Here is a 19,535-nt window from a genome sequence, read left to right as displayed (position 1 = left end):
CAGCCATCCTGGCACAATCTAGTTTGAAAAATGGAAAAGTGAACTCCGAATCATAATAACATAATTTAAGTAAAAACTTAGATGCAAACATTTTATAAAACCACCATTTGGTTTATAGCCAGATCACCATCTGGAAACATAATACAATTCCACCTCTCTCTAGATAACACAAACCATAACAACTTTGTCAACTTAGCAACAGCATGGAGACAGCATGCTCCGCCAACTCTCCCCGTACTGCAGCCTGAACCTCCCTCAACGTAAGCGGAGCTAGCCAAATTGAAAGCCTCACCTGGAAATTCCTTGAAAATGTCATTGAAGTCGAATAACAAAGTGATTGAAATATACACATATACAAGGATAGAGAGACCGGAACTATTTATTTAATTACACTGGTATTTCGCGCAGGTGACTGTGCTGCTGCAGATAGTTTTCTCTTGCCACATTCAAGTGTTTAATGGCAACACTGATGTCGATGCGTTCTCTTGGCATTTCTTTCGAACATAATATCCCCACTTCAAATATTGAAGTCAAGCATACCTCCTCTATGCTTGCCCTGCTGTGTGTTTGACGTGCATGCAAACCGCGGTCTTCTTGATCTAGTACGATCGTCGGGTCAACAATGTCTATTACATTTTGCGGAAGTGCCTTCTTCACATAATTGTGAAGATTATCACAGTTGTCCATTGTTATGCTACTACTTGTTGGCCGTTTCCCTGTAAACATTTCTAGCAAAAGAATTCCATAGCTATACACATCCCCCTTTATGGATATCTCCCCTCCCACTCCGTACTCTGCACAATTAGAGAGTCAAAAAAATTGGAAAAATATGATATTCTGCAATATATTATAGGGTTCTTAATTTGAACATATTCGTTGGTTAAGATCTTCAAGTAGAATATATTAACCGTGCAAGTTATCATTTAGGACAGTGCTAAACATTGACAAACAGTATTATGCAATTACCTGGCGGGACATATCCAACTGTTCCACATGCACTATTTGAACTCATTAGTCCATTCACATCATCTCTAGCAGGAAAGGAGAATCTCGCCAAACCAAAATCACCAACATGAGCAACAAATTCCTCATCAAGAAGAATATTACTCGGCTTTATGTCGCAGTGAATGATACTTGAGTGACTGTGGTGGTGCAAGTAATCCACCCCCTGTGCAACATCAATGGATATATTTAGTCTCTGGAGTAGAGTCAAGTTTCTACCATTCCCTTGGCCGGAAGGACTTGGGTGTAACCAGTTGTCTAAGTTTCCATTTGTCATGAACTCAAAGACCAGTGCCTTGAAGTCATTGCCATTAAAATCAGTGCTGGAGCATGCTGTGATGATCTTGATGAGATTCCGGTGACGAATGTTTCTCAGTGTTTCACACTCTGCCAAAAAACTCTTCGCTGCACCACGTACTTCAATGTTGAGTACCTTCACAGCAACACTGTGTTCTAAAGATTCAACAACTCCTTTGTAAACCGAACCATATCTTCCTGCACCTAGCAAATTGTCTTGGGAAAAATTATTTGTGGCTTGCAGAAGATCTTGGTATGAAAGCCTGAGGTATAGGCTTTCTTGCAATACCGGGACATGAACATTCATTTGTTTGGATCTTCGTTGTCGATATAGAATGAAGGCAAGACATGTTAACAAGACAACAACAGGGAGAAGAACTATAAGGAATAATGTCCTCAGGGGATATCTACTTTTCTTGCTCTTTGATACTGTTTCAGGACAAGAAGGCAATTGTAATGCTCGAATACCTCCACAAAGCTGTAAATTTCCAATGACCGAAAAGGCACTGACGTTCGAAAACACACCTTCTTTCGGCACTTCACCTTCAAGCTTGTTGTGTGATAAATTGAGGAATTGGAATAAATGAAACCCATCAAAAAAGTCTGGAATACGTCCGGAGATACTATTGTTTGAAAGATCTAGAAGAACAAGGCTTTTTAAAGCTTTGAAAGAATATGGAATCCTACCTTCGAAAAGGTTTCCTTCCATAGAAAGCTCCTCCAGCATCACACAATCACCCAAAGTTGCTGGTATATGCGTGGTCAATCTGTTGTTCGACACATCTAGATTAACTAACTGTTTCATGGTTCCTATGCTGGAAGGTAGTGGTCCTGTGAACAGATTGTTGTTCAAATAAAGGAAAACACACCGGGAAGAAATTCCTGCAATTTGCTCAGGTATTACACCTTCGAGTTCATTGTTAGCAAGGTACAGTTGCTCTAAAGTTGAGATATTAAACAATTCAGTAGGTATGCTTCCTTGAAACTTATTGGTATCTAAATAAAGAACACTCAATTGAGTGATGTTGGAAATGGAAATAGGAATACCTCCAGAGATATTATTTTCACCCAAAAATAGTTTGCCTAACTTCGACAACTCTCCAATTGATTTTGGAATGGTCCCTGTCAAGAAGTTGGTATACATACTAAACATTCTCAAGTTCACAAGGTTTCCAATCCCATACGGTATCATTCCGTGTATGTGGTTTTCGCTTAAAACTAGTATCTCTATACTGGTAGAGAGATTTACAATTGCATTTGGGAATTCTCCACTTAAACCAGATCGGAGGAAGGACAATAGTTTGAGATGGGTACAATTGACCAAAGAGTTGAAGAAACTCAAACCATTGAGTGATTGATTATCTCCAAGTGGATTGTCACCTAGATTTAATATTTCAAGATGAGACAGGCTTCCAAAATTCATTGGTAAAGGGCCAGTTATATGGTTATGTGAAATGGCAAGATCAACAAGATTTGACGCATTAACTATTGACAGTGGAAAAGGCCCCCAAAATCTATTACCTCCAACGTAGAATCGTTGCAGGTTGGGAAGGGTCGAGCCCAAATCTGCTGGAAGCGTTCCTCGTAGCCCGCCATTTTGGTTTAGACCAACCTCCTCAAGGGATGAAATGTTATAAATTGGTGAGGGAACCATACCCGATAAATTGTTTGTTGCCAATTCAAGCACCTCTAAGTTTGCAAGATGAGCAATTTCTAATGGTATGCCCCCCTCTAGATTGTTACTGCGGAGATCAAGAGTACGGAGAGATGAGAAATTTCCTATTGAAGGTGGAATTGACCCGGTAAAATGATTGTTTCCAAGATCAAGGTGATTAAGCTTAGGCAAAGATGCTAGCTCGGTTGGTACATTTCCTTGCAGAGCGTTGTGAAACCCATTAATGAATTCCAGATTTACACAATGACTCATATTCACGGGAAATTCACCTTGAAAAGAATTGTTTCCAAAAGAAAGGCTTTGTAGTCGAAATAGTCTACCAATTTCACTTGGGATTGAGCCATGAAAGTCGTTTTGATAGATGTAAAGTACTCTGAGAAAGGAGAGGTTTCCGATATGAGGAGACAATGTACCCCCCAGTTGATGATTGGGAAGGACTAATGCGGTTACCCTCTGTCGTCTACGGCTGCATGTAATGCCCTCCCACCGGCAGAAGTGGACGGAGTTATTCCATGATTTCAGCACACCCAATGTGTCAGCTGCAGTTTTAAAAGAAAGCAAAGATTGTTGATCAGTAACATTGCTTGAGAATGAATCTGCAAATATTGTTGAGGTTCCTAGTACAAATATCAAGGGACTGATGAATCGAAGAAAGGAAATAACCATAGCGGTAAAAGTATCTTAAAAGAGAAACAAAAATATATGGTGAACATAAATTAAATTGCGATCTTTATTATTAACCTTCAGAATGCCTTCGGTATCCATCAAAACAACTTCAGAGAGTTTGGCCCTCAACTGATTCACAAGTCAAGCAAAGTTTTGGAGATGGGGTCCAAGGTATCAAAAATTTATTGACTGGGGTTGTATATTCCAGCAACTAAATAAAGTACTTAGCATTTTATTCAAAGAATGACATAATTTCTTCACAGTCTGGACCCATGGAAGTACCATATACGCTGTAGTTACAAAAGAATTTTCTAACGATGACTTTACTGAGGTGCCGACAGCTGACCCGTGAGGTACCTCAGTTTACTCATTAGTCATTGGTGTTGGTAGAATAATCGGCTGATGGAGATGGAATTTTTATTACACCAAAATTCTGCAAAAATAATTTAAAGTAATTCTTTTTAGGCATAATATTATCATTTTTTTTAAATATATCTCGCTTCAATTTTTGGACGGTTTGGTAAAAGATTATTAGCGAAATTATTACCAAATACAGCAAAACATGAAGGATGACAACAATAATATATATTAGTATCCTTCCTACTTACTTTGGAACAAAATTGATAATTAGATACATGTATTTTGAAAAGAACTTACTGTAATTTAAAGTAGGCACAAAATGCGGTCTGTCAAATGAATGAGTCGATCGCAATCGTATGTTATGCTGACTCAATGAATAACAGTAATGCAGAATAAACGTATGACAGAATAATAAGCAAGAACACCAAGAATTTTCACTTGGTTCGGCCCCTATCAGTTCTATAGCCTACATCCAAGTCCCCGTACCAACTAGTAGGGGTGTAAATGAGTCGAGTCGAGCCGAGCCAAACTTTAGAGTGCTCGTGTGTCGTTTATTAAAAAATTATCGAACTCTAACTCGAGTTTGGATCGAGCCAAATATATTGTTTGAGGATCGACTCATTAAGGAATAATTCTGTTCACAAACGGCTCGCGAACCGCTCACGAACATGTCTCACGAGCTTTTACTTAAGAACCGCTCATTAACTTACGCTCATGAACATATCACACGAATTTTTTCTCACCAACCGCTCATTATTCTGTTCACGAACTAACTTATGTTCATAGGGGCCGTTTGGCTGAGTTTAAAAGAAGTAACTTATATCTTAAAGTAAAGAAGGTAGATTATAAGTGAAAAGTTGGTTCGGACTTATAAGTTATTAAAAGTGTTTGGATACCGTAACTTATAATTTATTTAGTGTTTGAATAACTTGACTTATAAGCTAGTATAGTTTGGGAATTTTGTAATATAATATTGTTCCATTTAAAAACTAAATCATAATACGATATCTTATATTATTAATAGATGAAATATTTTACAAATTTAGAATATAAAAACTCATTTAAAATAAAAAGAAATAAAATCATATCAGAACAAAAGAAAGGAAGCTACAGAAAATTACAGACATAACTGAATGGTCAATTTACTTCTAAATGATTGGCATGGGGCATTAATGTATCCCTTAATGTATCTCAGTATTATCAATCTAGTGCTTATTTGCATTCCTATAATGTTGTTATCTAATGGTTCACAAGGAAAAAAGCTACGTTTGCTAACTTCTTTTGTGGGCTTCTCACAGCACAATATAAGCGTTTCCACCATTTTGCCAAACGGCAATGAAATAATAGAAGCCCAACTTTTATTTCAAATAAGCTGAGAAGTTTAGTTCCCAAACACCCAAATAAATTTATTTACGAGCTTGTTTGTTATTTAATTTAATTAAAAAAATAAATTAAAATTCTAACAATATTTTAATTTATGCTTTAAGGAATCATAAATTTATAATAAACCATGTTCATGAGCTAGTACACGAACTACGCTCACGAGCCAAATTCACGAACCATGTTCACGAACTCATAATTCGAACTTATTGCGAACTATCGAGTCGAACTCTGTTGTGCTCAAGTTCAGCTCGTTTATAAAACGAATCTTAAGATTGTGCTCAAGATCGACTCGTTTATAAATCGAACCGAGCTCGAATCAAGCTTTTTTCGAACCGAACACCGAGCGGTTATCGAGCGCATCAACTCATTTACAGCCCTACCAACTAGTACATAGATTATATTATAACAATAATATAAAGCTTACAATTTTGCCGACTACAAATTACAAAGCCACCGGAAGAACCCTTCCCTTAACACCACTGTCACCTAGCACCTGCTAACTAGCCCACTGGCTACTTTGATTCTAATTTGTAATCCTATCTAATTGCCACAACCCGGCACAAGTGATTAAGATAAGAAGAATACAACTCAAATAATATATCTTCTAATTCTGAAGCAACGTGATTGTGTGAAAGCTCTGAGTTTGCAAGTAGAACATATAATTCTGAAGCAACGTGATTGTGTGAAAGCTCTGAGTTTGCAAGTAGAACGAAGATATTGAAAGCTCTTGTGTCTTGAGTTGAAGAACAAGCTATGGATTTATAACCTGTAAAAATATATAGTTGTTGAATATTCAAAAATATGACTGTTAGAACAACAAACCAACTCAGCTATTTTTGAGAAATATAACAAATAGGATTGAATATAACGTTAGAGAATGAATCTGTTATAAACAAGCTGTTAGAAAATCAAACTGTTAAAATATGAACATTGAGACTTAACAGTTTAAACATAATTGAACTTGATAAACATTTAGAGAGAATAAGATATAACAAAGAAATAAAGTTTGTTGAAACAAATTTTATCTACTCCTTACTCCTGAAGAATAGAATATCACAGTTGAATCAGAATTATACAAATAAACTTATTTGATGTTCAAAGTAATCATCATTAAAATCTAAGGTCCTGCTCCTGAGTTTTTTTAGGAGAGAAAGCAAGTGAATGTAAGTGAAATAAAGTGTGCTTTCACTTTCATCCCACTTTTGGAGTGAAAATATGCTATACAGTTAAGCCTCTTTAAAATAATAACGTTGGGACCAACGAAAAAAATTACTTTATCGAGTTTATTACTTTACTGAGAGTAAAAATACACTATTTATATTATGTTGGGAATAGAGAGAAATATTACTTTAGTGAGGATATTACTTAATCGATTATTACTTAATCGAGGTTCAACTGTATTTGTACTCACTTTCACTTGCTTTCGTCCCTTTAAAGAACTCGGAAGCAAAGTTGGATAAATTTACTTCCTCTTCACTTGCTTTCCTCCCTATTTAAAACTCGGAAGCAGCGTGTAAAGGCTAACACTTTTAAAATTTTGTATATCTTGTACATCTCATACAAATTATGTGTCTATATAATGTGTTTTCAAGAAAAGTAATTCCTCGATTTTTAATTCAATTTATGGTTATCCCAATAATGTAACCATTAGATTCTTGAAGTCAATCACACATTATCTTTGACTTTTATTTTCTCACCTCATTTAAATTTAAAATATTTAAATGTATGAAAAGAATTTACAAATTTTATTTTATTTTATTTGTTCTATAAAACGAAATTCCAACAACAAGTGATGTTGTTATACAACTGTCAAGAATATATTATTATTTTTACGACTGATTACTACCGACGACATTCTTTATCTAATTTGATCATAGATAAATTATTATTTAAAACATTTATTTTGTTTGAATATATACCGTTAAAATTATGTATTAATACTGTGGTATATAATCTGCGGCACCATTGTTTTATCTTTTATGTTTAGTGGCTGCATTTTGAAAGTGAGAATTGAAATGGTAGAAATGCTTGAAAAACAACAGCTCAATGCAATTAACGGTGCGTTACTTTTCTGCTCTGGTCGTTCTGTTTTAGCTGATAAAAATTATGCGCAAAATCAGCCTTGTAATTCCATCAACTGTTTGTGGTTGCAGTATTAATTTAACGGGCATTGAATAGAAACTTTTGCTGCTATCTTTGCCTTTTATGTGCTTATTAGATGAAGTTTATAACATGTTCTTAGAAGAATTATGAGATAATTTTGCCGAACTGCATAAAGCAATTCCGAACTACAGAACAGCCTTGAGTCGGAAGATGCCTATGCGGGTCTTAGAATTTTTTTGTTCATGTTAGTATCTAACAGAAAATATATATCATTCGTTACTCAAAAATTATTATCTCGCATTTTTCTAGCAAAATGATCAATCAAGTTTTCGAAATTAGAATTTGTATTGTTAGACAATCGAGGATGATAAGAGTTTGCAAAGTGCCTACCAATATCATGGTGAGGATAATCTCATCTTAAATTTCTTCTTTTGTTAGACCTTTCTCTATTATAAAATATCAAAATATACTTCCAAAAGTCCCAAACCGTAGGATCATTGATGCTTAGAGGTCTAAATTTTAAATAAAATTTTTATTTTTTTACTTTTTTCTAAATTATTCTATTTTTTTCTAAAACAATTCTATAAAAAAAATTGTCCCCCTAAATATTGATTACCCCATTTTATTCCTTCAGCCAAGCCGCGGGACTATGTTTCCCAATATCCTGAAAAGGGAAGGGGGACTAAGCATTGCAGAGAGGGACTAAAACTTCAGTTTTTTTTTTCAGTAGAGAGCATATTTGAATACTTTAAAGCAGACTCTGCCTCGACCACTATTAATAAGCACAGTTCAGGATTCACAAACGCAAACTCTTTTCTTGGTTAGATTCTAACATGCACCAACTGGGTTGAATTTACCACAATTATAAGGAGTAAGGAGTAAAGAGGTACGTTAACTCCTGTAGGGTCGCACTCAAAAGAGAACCAATCCTTAAAATAGAACCATAGAACCACTGCGGAACCCTAAATTTTAAATAGATTTTTAGGATCTAAATCTAAATATATGTTTTTTTCATATTTTTTCATCGTTGTGGGTGTTCAAAAATAATTTTAAAATATAATACATAGATATTGACATTTTTTTGCATGTAAAGTTCTGCTGCAGAACCCTAACTAATACTTAGGTTCTATTGCACAACACTACTTAATAAGGTAAGATTTCTATGGTTGTTTCACTCAGTGGCGGAACCAGGAGATCAAATCACCCGGGGCTCAAAAAATATTGGGGGCTCAAATATTTAACAACATTTGATTGAAGGAAAAATATCAGTTAATACAAAGATTTTTGAAACTTACCCGGGGCTCAAAAAAATTCATTATATCATTTTTAGAGAACATTCGGGGCTGGAACAATGTGACTGAAATATACACATATAAATATACAGGGATATAAAGCCTGGAACAATTTATTTATACGGGTATTTTACGCAAGTGATATGCTGCAGATAATTTTCTCTTGCCACATTTAACCGTTTAATAGCAGTACTCATGTCAATGCGTTCTCGGGGTATTTCTTTTGAACATAATATCCCCACTTCAAATATTGAAGTCAAGCATACTTCCTCTGCGGTTACCCTGTTGTATGATTGACTTGCAGTTAAACCACGGTCTTCTTGATCTAGTACGATTTTTGGATCAACAATGTCTATAACCCTTTGCGGATGTGCCTTCTTCACGTAGTTGTGAAGATTATCACAGTTGTCCATTATTATGCTACTACATGTAGGGCGTTTTCCGGTGAATATTTCCAGCAAAAGGATTCCATAGCTATACACATCTCCCTTTATGGATAACTTCCCACCTGCTCCATATTCTGCATAATTCAAAAAAAATAAGAAATTGAAAAGATATTACGTTCTACCATATAATATAGCTCTCTTAACTCAAGCATATCTGTTGATTATAAGATCTTTAAGTATAATATAGTAACCGTGCAAGTTATAATTTAGGGCAATACTAAACATTGACAAACTATGTAATTACCTGGCGGGACATATCCAACTGTTCCACAGACACTATTGGAACTATTGGAACTCATTAGTTCTTTAACATCATCTCTTGCAGGAAAAGAGAATCTCGCCAAACCAAAATCACCAACACGAGCAACAAATTCCTCATCAAGAAGAATATTACTTGGCTTTATGTCGCAATGAATGATACTTGAGTGGCTGTGGTGATGCAAGTAATCCAACCCCTGTGCAACATCGATGGATATATTTAGTCTCTGGAGTAGGGTCAAGTTTCTACCATTTCCTTGGCCAGAAGGACTTAGGTGTAACCAGTTGTCTAAATTCCCATTTGTCATGAACTCAAAGACCAGTGCCTTGAAGTCATTGCCATTAAAATCAGTGCTGGAGCATGCTGTGATGATCTTGATGAGATTTCGGTGACGAATGTTTCTCAGTGTTTCACACTCTGCCAAAAAACTCTTTGTGGCGCCACGTACTTCAATGTTCAGTACCTTCACAGCAACAGTATGTTCTAAAGATTCAAAAACTCCTTTGTAAACCGAACCATATCTTCCTACACCAAGCAAATTATTTGGGGAGAAATTATTTGTGGCTTGCAGAAGATCTTGGTATGAAAGCCTGAGGTATAGGCTTTCTTGTAATACCGGGACATGAACATTCATTTGTTTGGATCTTCGTTGTCGATATCGAATGAAGGCAAGACATGTTAACAAGACAACAACAGGGAGAAGAACTATAAGGAATAATGTCCTCAGGGGATATCTCCTTTTCTTGCTCTTTGATACTATTTCAGGACAAGCAGGCAATTGTAATGCCCGAATACCTCCACAAAGCCGTGAATTTCCAATGACCGAAAAGGCACTGACATTTGAAAACACACCTTCTTTTGGCACTTCACCTTCAAGCTTGTTGTGTGATAAATTGACGAATTGAATTAAATGAAACCCTTCAAAAAAGTCTGGAATACGTCCAGAGATACTATTGTTTGAAAGGTCCAGAAGAGCAAGGCTTCTTAAAGGTTTGAAAGAATATGGAATCCCACCTTCAAAAAGGTTTCCTCCCATATATAGCTCTTCCAGCATCACACAATCACCCAAAGTAGCTGGTATATCCCTAATCAATCTGTTGTTGGACACATCTAGATAAACCAACTGTTTCATGGTTCCTATGCTGGACGGTAGTGGTCCTGTGAACAGATTGTCGTTCAAGTCAAGGTGATTACACCGGGAAGAAATTCCAACAATTTGCTCAGGTATTACACCTTCAAGGTCATTCTTAGCAAGGTACAGTTGCTCTAAAGTTGAAATATTAAACAATTCAGTAGGTATGCTTCCTCGAAACAAATTATTCTCTAAATGGAGAATACTCAATTGACTGACGTTGGAAAAGGAAATCGGAATCACTCCTGAAATATTATTTTCACCCAAAAATAGTCTGCCTAACTTGGACAACTCTCCAATTGATTCTGGAATGGTCCCTGATAAGGAGTTGTATTCCAATGAAAGTGTTATCATGTTCACAAGGTTTCCGATTCCAGAGGGTATCATTCCGTACATGTGGTTTTCTTCTAAAACCAGTATCTCTGTACTTCTGGAGAGATTTACAATGGAACTTGGGATTTCACCTCTTAAACCATTTTGGAATAACATCAATGCATAAAGATTGGTACAATTGACCAAAGAGTTGATGAAACTCAGTGGTTGATTATCTCCAAGTGGATTGCCGCCAAGATTTATTATTTTAAGATGAGACAGGCTTCCGAAATTCATTGGTAAAGGGCCAGTTATATGGTTATATGACATGTCAAAGATAAAAAGATTTGACGCATTAGTTATTGACAGTGGAAACGATCCCCAAAATCTATTAAGTCCAATGTAGAATTCTTGGAGGTTGGGAAGGGTGGAGCCCAGGTCTGCGGGAAGCTTTCCTCCAAAATTATTATCATCTAGATCAAACCTGCGGAGGGATGAAATGTTATAGATTGGTAGGGGAACCATACCCGATAAATTGTTTGATCCCAATAAAAGATCCTCCAAGTTTGCAAGATGAGCAACTTCCAAAGGTATGAACCCCTCTAAATTGTTTTTGCGTAGGTCAAGATAACGGAGAGATGATATATTCTCTATTGAAGGTGGAATTGAGCCAGTAAACTGATTATCTGGAAGAAAAAGGCGATTAAGCTTAAGCTTAGACCAAGATGCTAGCACTGCAGGTAAATTTCCTTTTAGATGGTTCTTTGTCGCACTTATGGATTCCAAATCTACACAATGACTCATATTCGCAGGAAATTCACCTTGAAAAGAATTGTCTGTAATAAAAAGATTTTGTAGGCGAAAAAGTTTACCAATTTCATTTGGAATTGTGCCATGAAAGTCGTTGTGAGAGAGGTTAAGAACTCTGAGAAAGGAGAAGTTACCGATATGAGGAGACAATGTACCCCCCAGTTGATAATTGGGAAGGACTAATGCCGTTACCCTCTGTCGTCTCCGGCTGCATGCAATGCCTTCCCAGTGGCAGAAGTGGATGGAGTCATTCCATGATTTCAGCACACCCACTGGATCAGCTGCAGTTTTAAAAGAAAGCAAAGATTGGTGATCAGTAACATTGTTTGAGAATGAATATGCAAATATTGCTGAGGTTTCTAGTACCAAAATCAAGGGACCGATGAATCGAAGAAAAACATTAATCATGGTGGTAAAAGTATATGGTAGGGGGATGAAATATTTGGTGTGATTATACATAATAACACGATCTTTATATATAGAATTAACCAGCAAACGACTTCAGAGAGTTTGGCCCTGAGCTAAATTTACCAGGGAAGCAAAGTTGGGGAGATGGGGATAAGGGGTGTCAAAATTTGAATGGTCCTAATTTAGTGCTTGCTCTTAAACCAAAGGACACCAAAGTGTAAAAATCAGAGAGGTCCGTTTCATTTTATTAAAAGAATCACATAATTTCTCAACAATCTGGACCCATTGAGGAACCATACGTCCTGTAGTTCCAGGTCTTAACATGTATCATGATTATATCAAGACAGGGATCTTGGGCGTTTAATTTGTCTTCTGTGAGTCTGTAGTTTTTTGTAGTGTAAAAATAAAAACAAACCATTTTGAAATAACCACTTGATTCATAAACTTGTAACCAAATTACAATCTACAAACATAACACCAATTCATCTCTTTACATAACACAAACCATAACAACCTAACCGCTAGTAAACTTAGTAACCGCCTTAGTCCCCTCAGAAACCGCATGCTTCGCCAATTCCCCGGGCAACACCAATCTCACAGCGGTCTGAATTTCCCTCGATGTGATCGTCGGCTTCTTATTGTACCTGGCCAATTTGGAGGCCTCACCAGCCAATTTCTCAAAAATGTCATTGATAAAGCTGTTCATGATCCCCATTGCCTTGCTCGATATCCCGATATCAGGATGAACTTGCTTCAGCACCTTGAAGATGTAGATCTTGTAGGTCTCCACGCTCTTCTTGCTCCGCTTCTTCTTCTTGTCGGCTCCGCTGGCAGCCGCGTCTTTCGGGAGCTTCTTTCCGGCTTTCGGCTTCTTCTCTGCCGGGGTTTTGGCGGCCTCAGCGGGCTTCTTCTCTGCTGGCTTCTTCTCTCCCTTGGGTGCCATCTCAAAATGTGTTTGATTATTTGTTTTTGTGTTGAGAAATGATGAGTGGAGATGAGGGATTGTGTGTTTTTTTTATATAGAGTGTGGGGGTGATTCCGATTGGTGGGAATGTGTGGGTGCGGATTGTGGTAATGGGCCGTTGGATGGGGAGGGATCGGACGGTGGAGATGGGAGTTTGGTGAATGGAGAGTGGATTGTGATTGGTTGGTTTGTGGTGCCGTGGATCGAGGGGTTGATTAGTTGAGATGGACGGTCTTTGATGTGTTTATGAACCGCGGGCATGGATATACTTATTATTTTCGTCGAAATTTCAAAAGTTCGCAGCAAATTATTTTGAATTTTAAATTGAGCGCCACTGAGTCATAATGGATCAATCAGAGTCATACGGGCCGGTAGTTTCATCTTTTTAATAAACTAGTTGAGGAACCGCGCGGCGGCCTATAAAAATTATATTAATAATTTAATATTAATATTTGTAGAGTACAATAATTTGGTGGCTGTCTATAAAAAGGATATTACTGATTTAATATTTGTAGGATAAAATAAATTTTATATTATAAAAATCTTGATGTAATACCAATGCTAATATATAAAATTGCAAAATTGGACTATAATTTATGGTGAAAAAGTGAAAAAAAAAATCTTCACGTAATTAACAATTTTAAACACGACGAATCGTAATTTTATTTGTGTTTTTTTTTTGAAAAGTAATCATGTTCTTACATTCTCACCTTCCTCCAATTTCTTTAAATTGATTGTGCACAAAAACATCTAACTTAAATCCGTGAGATAACGGTCAATAACTACACTTGCGTCTAACAACCTTTATTTTAATACGGTATAAACAGCCTTCACTTAAAAAAGTTGCTTGAACGGAGCAAACAAATAATGCATGAATAATATTTTCCTGTATACAAAGTAAATCGTATAAAAATTAACAACAACAAACATGTCCGATTAACAAAACAAATATTATAAAAGAATAACCAACAAACATACATCACTAATAGTTAATTTATTGATATCATCCATCAATATCATGTCAACACTCCCGTGTTTGAATTTGTCGACTCCCACATAGCCGTCTATAACTACATTTCTTTGCAACAACCTTTATTTTTTTTAATACTATATAAACAGCCTTCACTTATCGTTGCAAAAAAACAGCACCACCGAGTTAAAAATCAAGAGAACTATTACCGGAGAGAATCTGTAGGGGTATTTATAGGTGCAGAGAGACTTGTGTGCTACTCTTTCCCATAATTAAATAATCTGAAACAAAATCAGATCAAAACTTTCAAGTTACTATATTTCATAAATAATCTAAAATAAAATCAGATTCTGAAACTACTATATTCCATAAATAAGCCTTCACTTATCGTTGCAGAAAAACGGCACCACCGAGTTAAAAATCAAGAGAACTATCACCAGAGAGAGTTAGGGTTATGGTGTTAAGAGAGAGGTAGGTCGATTGTGGTATTAAGAGAGAGGAGGTTGTGTTTAAATGATCTAAAACCCTACGATCTATAGGGGTATTTATAGGTGCAGAGAGACTTATGTGCTACTCTTTCCCATAATTAAATAATCAGAAACAAAATCATATTAAAACTTTCAAGCTACTATATTCTTATAAATAATCTGAAATAAAATCAGATTCTGAAGCTACTATATTCCATAAATAATCTGAAACAAAATCAGATTCTGAAATTTGCTTATAATATACTCGAAACTAAAAAAGATAGTTCTAATATTTGATATTTTTCATCCAAAAATTTCAAAAAATTAGAAAAATAGAACGGAGCGATGTCAGAGGCGCCACCTACACGCCCCATGCTTCTCCTTTATATAAGTATATTGATTTTTTTATTTTCCTAGTCTAAAAGTAAGATCATATTTTATATTAATAAAATTTTATATCTAGATTATATTTATCATTAATCACAAATGTATGTCCACTAGTATACTAATTTTGACACTATTTGACGTTATATTTCCGATCACTCAATTATTATTGAGAGAGTTTAGAGTATCTCCAATCTTATAAAATTCTAGATAAAAGAAACTAACAAACACTATAAATAAAAATAAAGATTATATAGACAAGATATTGGGATATTGTTTGTGTTTGTAATCTTAAGTCAACTTTGTGAGAGTATCTCCATGATATTTACTAAATGAATATTTATCATATTCCGTAAATTTTGTGAAATTTGTAAGATATTTTACTTTAATCTCAAGTCTTCTATGAATCAAAAATATGTAGTATCTAGTATAGAAAATTAATTTTGAATTAAAAATCTCAAAGTAGAGAAGAATTGAAGAGATCACTATATATTACCTTTGCTGGATTGCTGCTCTGGTTCTATATCTGCTCAATTGAGCGTATTAGGTTTTCTACCTTTTTGGATATATTAAAGACTTAAAGTGATTTAAAATATTAAAAAACATTATATTTTATTGGGCTTTTATCTATTTTTTATTTTATTACATGGGCCTAAAGTTAAAGGACTGTATATATAGGAGGCCCCTGTATGGATGGAGGCCCTAGGCAAATAGATGGGAAGACTCCCCCTGAAGACACCTCTGCTCAAAGCTGATCTCAAGTTTCTCTGCACAAAACTCAAACTTAATGTTGAAAGTGCATTAAAAGAAATGTCAAAATTAAAGATCCTTAACAACATCTTAAAAATATGAATAGAGATCTTTTTAACTCCATTCTCAAAGCAAAATTTGCTCCTACTGTTGTCAAGGAACTTTCATCTGTTGTTGGTACTTCTCTTCAATTGCTCCTAAGTACTCCAATTCTTCCACCTCCTATTAACAAAATCAAAATGATGATGCTGATAGATAATCTTTTTGGTAATTAAGGAGGAGAGGATTTCAGAAATGGCACTAGTTTAGTGAAAATGTTGATTTAGTAATATTAGATTTAATTTTAATTATTTGTTTATGTGTTTAAAGACCGAGTTTTTACGTTGTTTTGGTGATTTTGTGCTAATTCTCAGCAAGTACTTGAATATTTTTAATTGTTGATTTTGTAATATTGTGTTAATATCAAGACATGATTATTTAAGTTGATTTTTATGTTAAGTTATTTCTAGAAAATTTTGGATATATATAGTGTTAGTTTTTAATCTCTTACTAAATAGTACTATCCAACATGATTGTAGGTCCCACAGGAGTTAAACTCGTGAACTTAGTGTGTAATCATAAAAGGAGGAGATTGTAAATTCCAAATCTTAAATCTTGATAATCGCAATTTATAGTAAGTCACTGTATCATTTTAACTTGACATTATTATTTATGTTGATAATAACCCGCTACTTTACGTGGACTAACTCAGTGGTATTAGTATAACAACAAGATGTTATGCAAAACAACTTCTTGTTATAGAGTCTTAATAAAAATTGAAGTCTATCAAGAATTCAACAAGTTATTTATTAAGTTAGGATTGTTAATTGTGAATTTTCTTATAAGTATATGTTTATAGTATACGTTCAAGCTCATTGAATAAAATATAAAAATGTTTTTTCTAAAATATAAGAAGTAGTTGAGATTTATTCAAAGTCTTTCAATAACTACCTCAATTACACGCATCTTGCATCTTATAAATAGGGGGTCTTTTATAAATGTTTTTTATCTGTTTGAACTCTTATATCTGTGCATTTAAATTGAGTTTAAAGCTCTCTAAACATTTATTTCTTTTAAACTCAAAATAATCGTTGTAGATATATATACGACTGAAAATATTTCAAAAAGAACAGCTCACAGATTTGAAAAATATATATTTTCTCTAAACCGAGCTTGATTGTTTAGTATCTACTGTCTACATATCTTTTTTATAGAATATAATTTGAGTTATAACCATTCGTCTCTTTATATTTAAAAGACCGTATCTGTGAGTTATTGAAAATAAGTAAGGGTTCTAAAGATAGAATAAAGGAGTAGGGTGGATTAATGACATTGGTTCTACATTACAAAGAGTTCAAAAAATAAAAAGATTTAAGAAGTGAAGCTCAAGAAATTCAAAGATTCAACAAACGAATTGCAAAGAGAAATCAATATCGAACTAAATACAGTCGACTTAAATAAAGGGATCACAAACAAGTTACTTTCAATAACTGGATTAAACAAATATATTATAATTATTAAATTTTCAGTAATAATTCATTCACTCACCGAGTTAGGAAAAGGAAAAAAACATAGACGTTTGAAAATATGTATCATATACAATATTATAATTTCATCCATGCCTCTGTTTATCCAAAACTCCCGCGATTTTCGTCAATCTTCCCCTCTCTAACGAATTGCATGTATTAAAAATGAATAAGTTGAAGTACACATTTTTAAAATGGCTATTAAGATGTTATTTGATCATGAATTTAAACAATGATATTCTTATAAGATTACATAAAAATTAATATTTTTATCAATTTTTTCAAATCTATCAATGCACGAAAAAGCCGACTATACAAACATCAGCTCCCGAAAGTGTTTTTATCATAAATCGGTGATTCCCAAGATCGACCTGTTTTTCTACCTCTACTTTTTTTATCTTGTTGCGCAAAATATCTGTACTTAATTGCACACTCTATTCTCTTTTCTCCTTTCTCCTCCCTTCCACACAAACTACACACATATCACTCCCCCACTCAGAAATGAACAAACTCTTACATTTATCTTCTTAAAAAGAATCAAACATATCCCATGTCATTCACTTTCCGTTAATGAAAAGCAACCAGCAGAACAAACCTCACAATTTTAACAAGCAGATTATGATTAAAAAATAAATGAAAATTATTGAATGTATGAGTATCATTCACAATCTCATCCAGCAAGTATAAACTTGTATATGATCAATGATCTAGCAATTCCTACATATGAACCTGATTTTTTGTCTAGTACTGACAATCAATCAGTGTCGGTGCCTGACAGGGATACGAGAAAATAAACCTCGAATCCATGTGTTGGTCTTCTGGCGCCGGAAGGTTAAGATCTAATTCCAGAACATTTCTTACCTTTCCATCAATGCTCATCATCTTAGTAGCGGAGTCCGCTGTAGTTGTAGTATTATTACTTCTATGTCTCCTCATATGACCTCCCAAAGCCTGTCCCGATCCGAACTCCGATCCACATACCAAACACTCATGAACCTTAGCCTTCACATCACCAACCGAAACCACCCCTGACACCGCATTTTCCACATCCTCAAAATCACTAGTCATCCCGACATGCTTGTCACCTGTCTTAGGTTTCTTGTGACTCGCCCGGTGTCCACCAAGAGCTTGAAACGACGAAAAACATTTCTTACACGTCTTACATTCGTAAAAACAAAATTCCGCCTTCTCCACCCTACTATTCGGCTTCTCCAAACTCCCACTCCGCGCCAACATGATCAAACACTTGGCCAGATCCTCATCTTCACGTAAACTCTCCAAGCTCGAGCTCGAGCTCGATTGCCTCGATCTCTTCGTACGCTTCCCACGAATAATATGATCACCATCAATAGGCCGCATGCTGAATTCACAATTCACAAAGAAATGTGAAGAGAATTAGTGAGCATATATAGTGAAAAAGAGTGAAAGAAGCAGAGTGATCCAACAGTTGCGAATTGAGTGTGTTTGCTGTCACCAATTCTCTACTTGCGTTTCCTACATAGTAATGTCAGCCTTTAACAACTTCGCTTCTACCTTTCACGCGCTTTACGATAATGTTCGTCGCGTGTTCTTTATTTAAGTATTTAATTTTTATTATTCTAACGCTACTCAACCTAATTTATGCACACTTTCGCACGCATCTGTGCGAGGTAACTGATCAGGGATGTGGATATTAAATTGAGTGAAACTGGTGAATAATCATTAAATTGCTCCCTAGTTAAGATGTTAAACTTCAAGTTTACAGCTACAAATACTATTTCAGAAGTCTTTCATAAGTCGAGTTCAAGTTCGGTAGTCTTTAAATTAAATAATACTATCGAAGGGAATATGTATTCAAAGCCTGATAAAATAAAGTTTATGAAGTGATTTTCATTTTTCCCATTAGAATTGTACAGAGTTTCCAACAATTTGTCGTAAAAGCAATCAATTTGCAAAACTTGCAGCATTCCCGACCCTTTTTAACTTTTAGCAAAAAGTAATTAAGAAATTATATGAAAATTATGTAAAAAAAATTCAATTTTATAAAACAAATTTTAGCCAAGCTCATGAATCATGATATTGTTTATATTTGACTAATCACCTGTAGCAAGATTATACATTAGATTACACACTCTCTCTGTTCCATCAGGTTATTTACTCCACTGTTTGCACGTATTTTGACGCTCTTAGTTTCATAACATTTTTTTAATTTATTCTTTTGAATAAAAGTTTAAATGTAATCAGAGAAACAAAAAATTAAAAAAAATATTATGAAACTATATTTTATAAAAGTTTCAAAATACGTGCCAAA

General features: G+C 34.9%; 4 protein-coding genes across 5 annotated transcripts; all 4 read right to left on the bottom strand.

Annotated features, from left to right (window-relative positions):
* Positions 1-150: 150 nt before the first annotated feature.
* LOC108209211 (probable LRR receptor-like serine/threonine-protein kinase At3g47570) lies at positions 151-3,707 on the bottom strand. Its single transcript, XM_064087379.1, has 3 exons — positions 967-3,707; positions 392-794; positions 151-292 (listed from the first exon to the last, which is right to left on the bottom strand). The coding sequence occupies exons 1-3, from the start codon at positions 3,638-3,640 to the stop codon at positions 289-291; spliced, it is 3,081 nt and encodes a 1,026-aa protein (XP_063943449.1). The 5' UTR covers positions 3,641-3,707; the 3' UTR covers positions 151-288.
* Positions 3,708-8,689: 4,982 nt separating this feature from the next.
* LOC108205819 (probable LRR receptor-like serine/threonine-protein kinase At3g47570) lies at positions 8,690-12,413 on the bottom strand. Of its 2 annotated transcripts, XM_017375908.2 has the most exons (3): positions 11,872-12,413; positions 9,469-11,613; positions 8,690-9,298 (listed from the first exon to the last, which is right to left on the bottom strand). In XM_017375908.2, the coding sequence occupies exons 1-3, from the start codon at positions 12,194-12,196 to the stop codon at positions 8,892-8,894; spliced, it is 2,877 nt and encodes a 958-aa protein (XP_017231397.1). In that variant the 5' UTR covers positions 12,197-12,413; the 3' UTR covers positions 8,690-8,891. The 2 variants fall into 2 exon arrangements, with proteins under 2 accessions (XP_017231397.1, XP_017231395.1); XM_017375906.2 differs by having other exon boundaries at positions 8,691-9,298; positions 9,469-12,413.
* Positions 12,414-12,562: 149 nt separating this feature from the next.
* LOC108205820 (probable histone H2B.1) lies at positions 12,563-13,144 on the bottom strand. Its single transcript, XM_017375911.1, has one exon. The coding sequence runs from the start codon at positions 13,086-13,088 to the stop codon at positions 12,660-12,662; it is 429 nt and encodes a 142-aa protein (XP_017231400.1). The 5' UTR covers positions 13,089-13,144; the 3' UTR covers positions 12,563-12,659.
* A 4,842-nt stretch (positions 13,145-17,986) lies between these two features.
* Positions 17,987-18,604, bottom strand: LOC108208376 (zinc finger protein ZAT5). The gene has a single exon (XM_017378907.2). It carries the CDS (start codon positions 18,602-18,604, stop codon positions 17,987-17,989), a length of 618 nt encoding a protein of 205 aa, XP_017234396.1.
* Between the last annotated feature and the right edge of the window lie 931 nt (positions 18,605-19,535).

Source organism: Daucus carota, chromosome 2 (assembly GCF_001625215.2).
Source record: "Daucus carota subsp. sativus chromosome 2, DH1 v3.0, whole genome shotgun sequence".
NCBI lineage: Eukaryota > Viridiplantae > Streptophyta > Magnoliopsida > Apiales > Apiaceae > Daucus > Daucus carota.
Note: the sequence above shows the minus strand (reverse complement) of the source record. Positions and strands in the feature narration are given on the sequence as shown.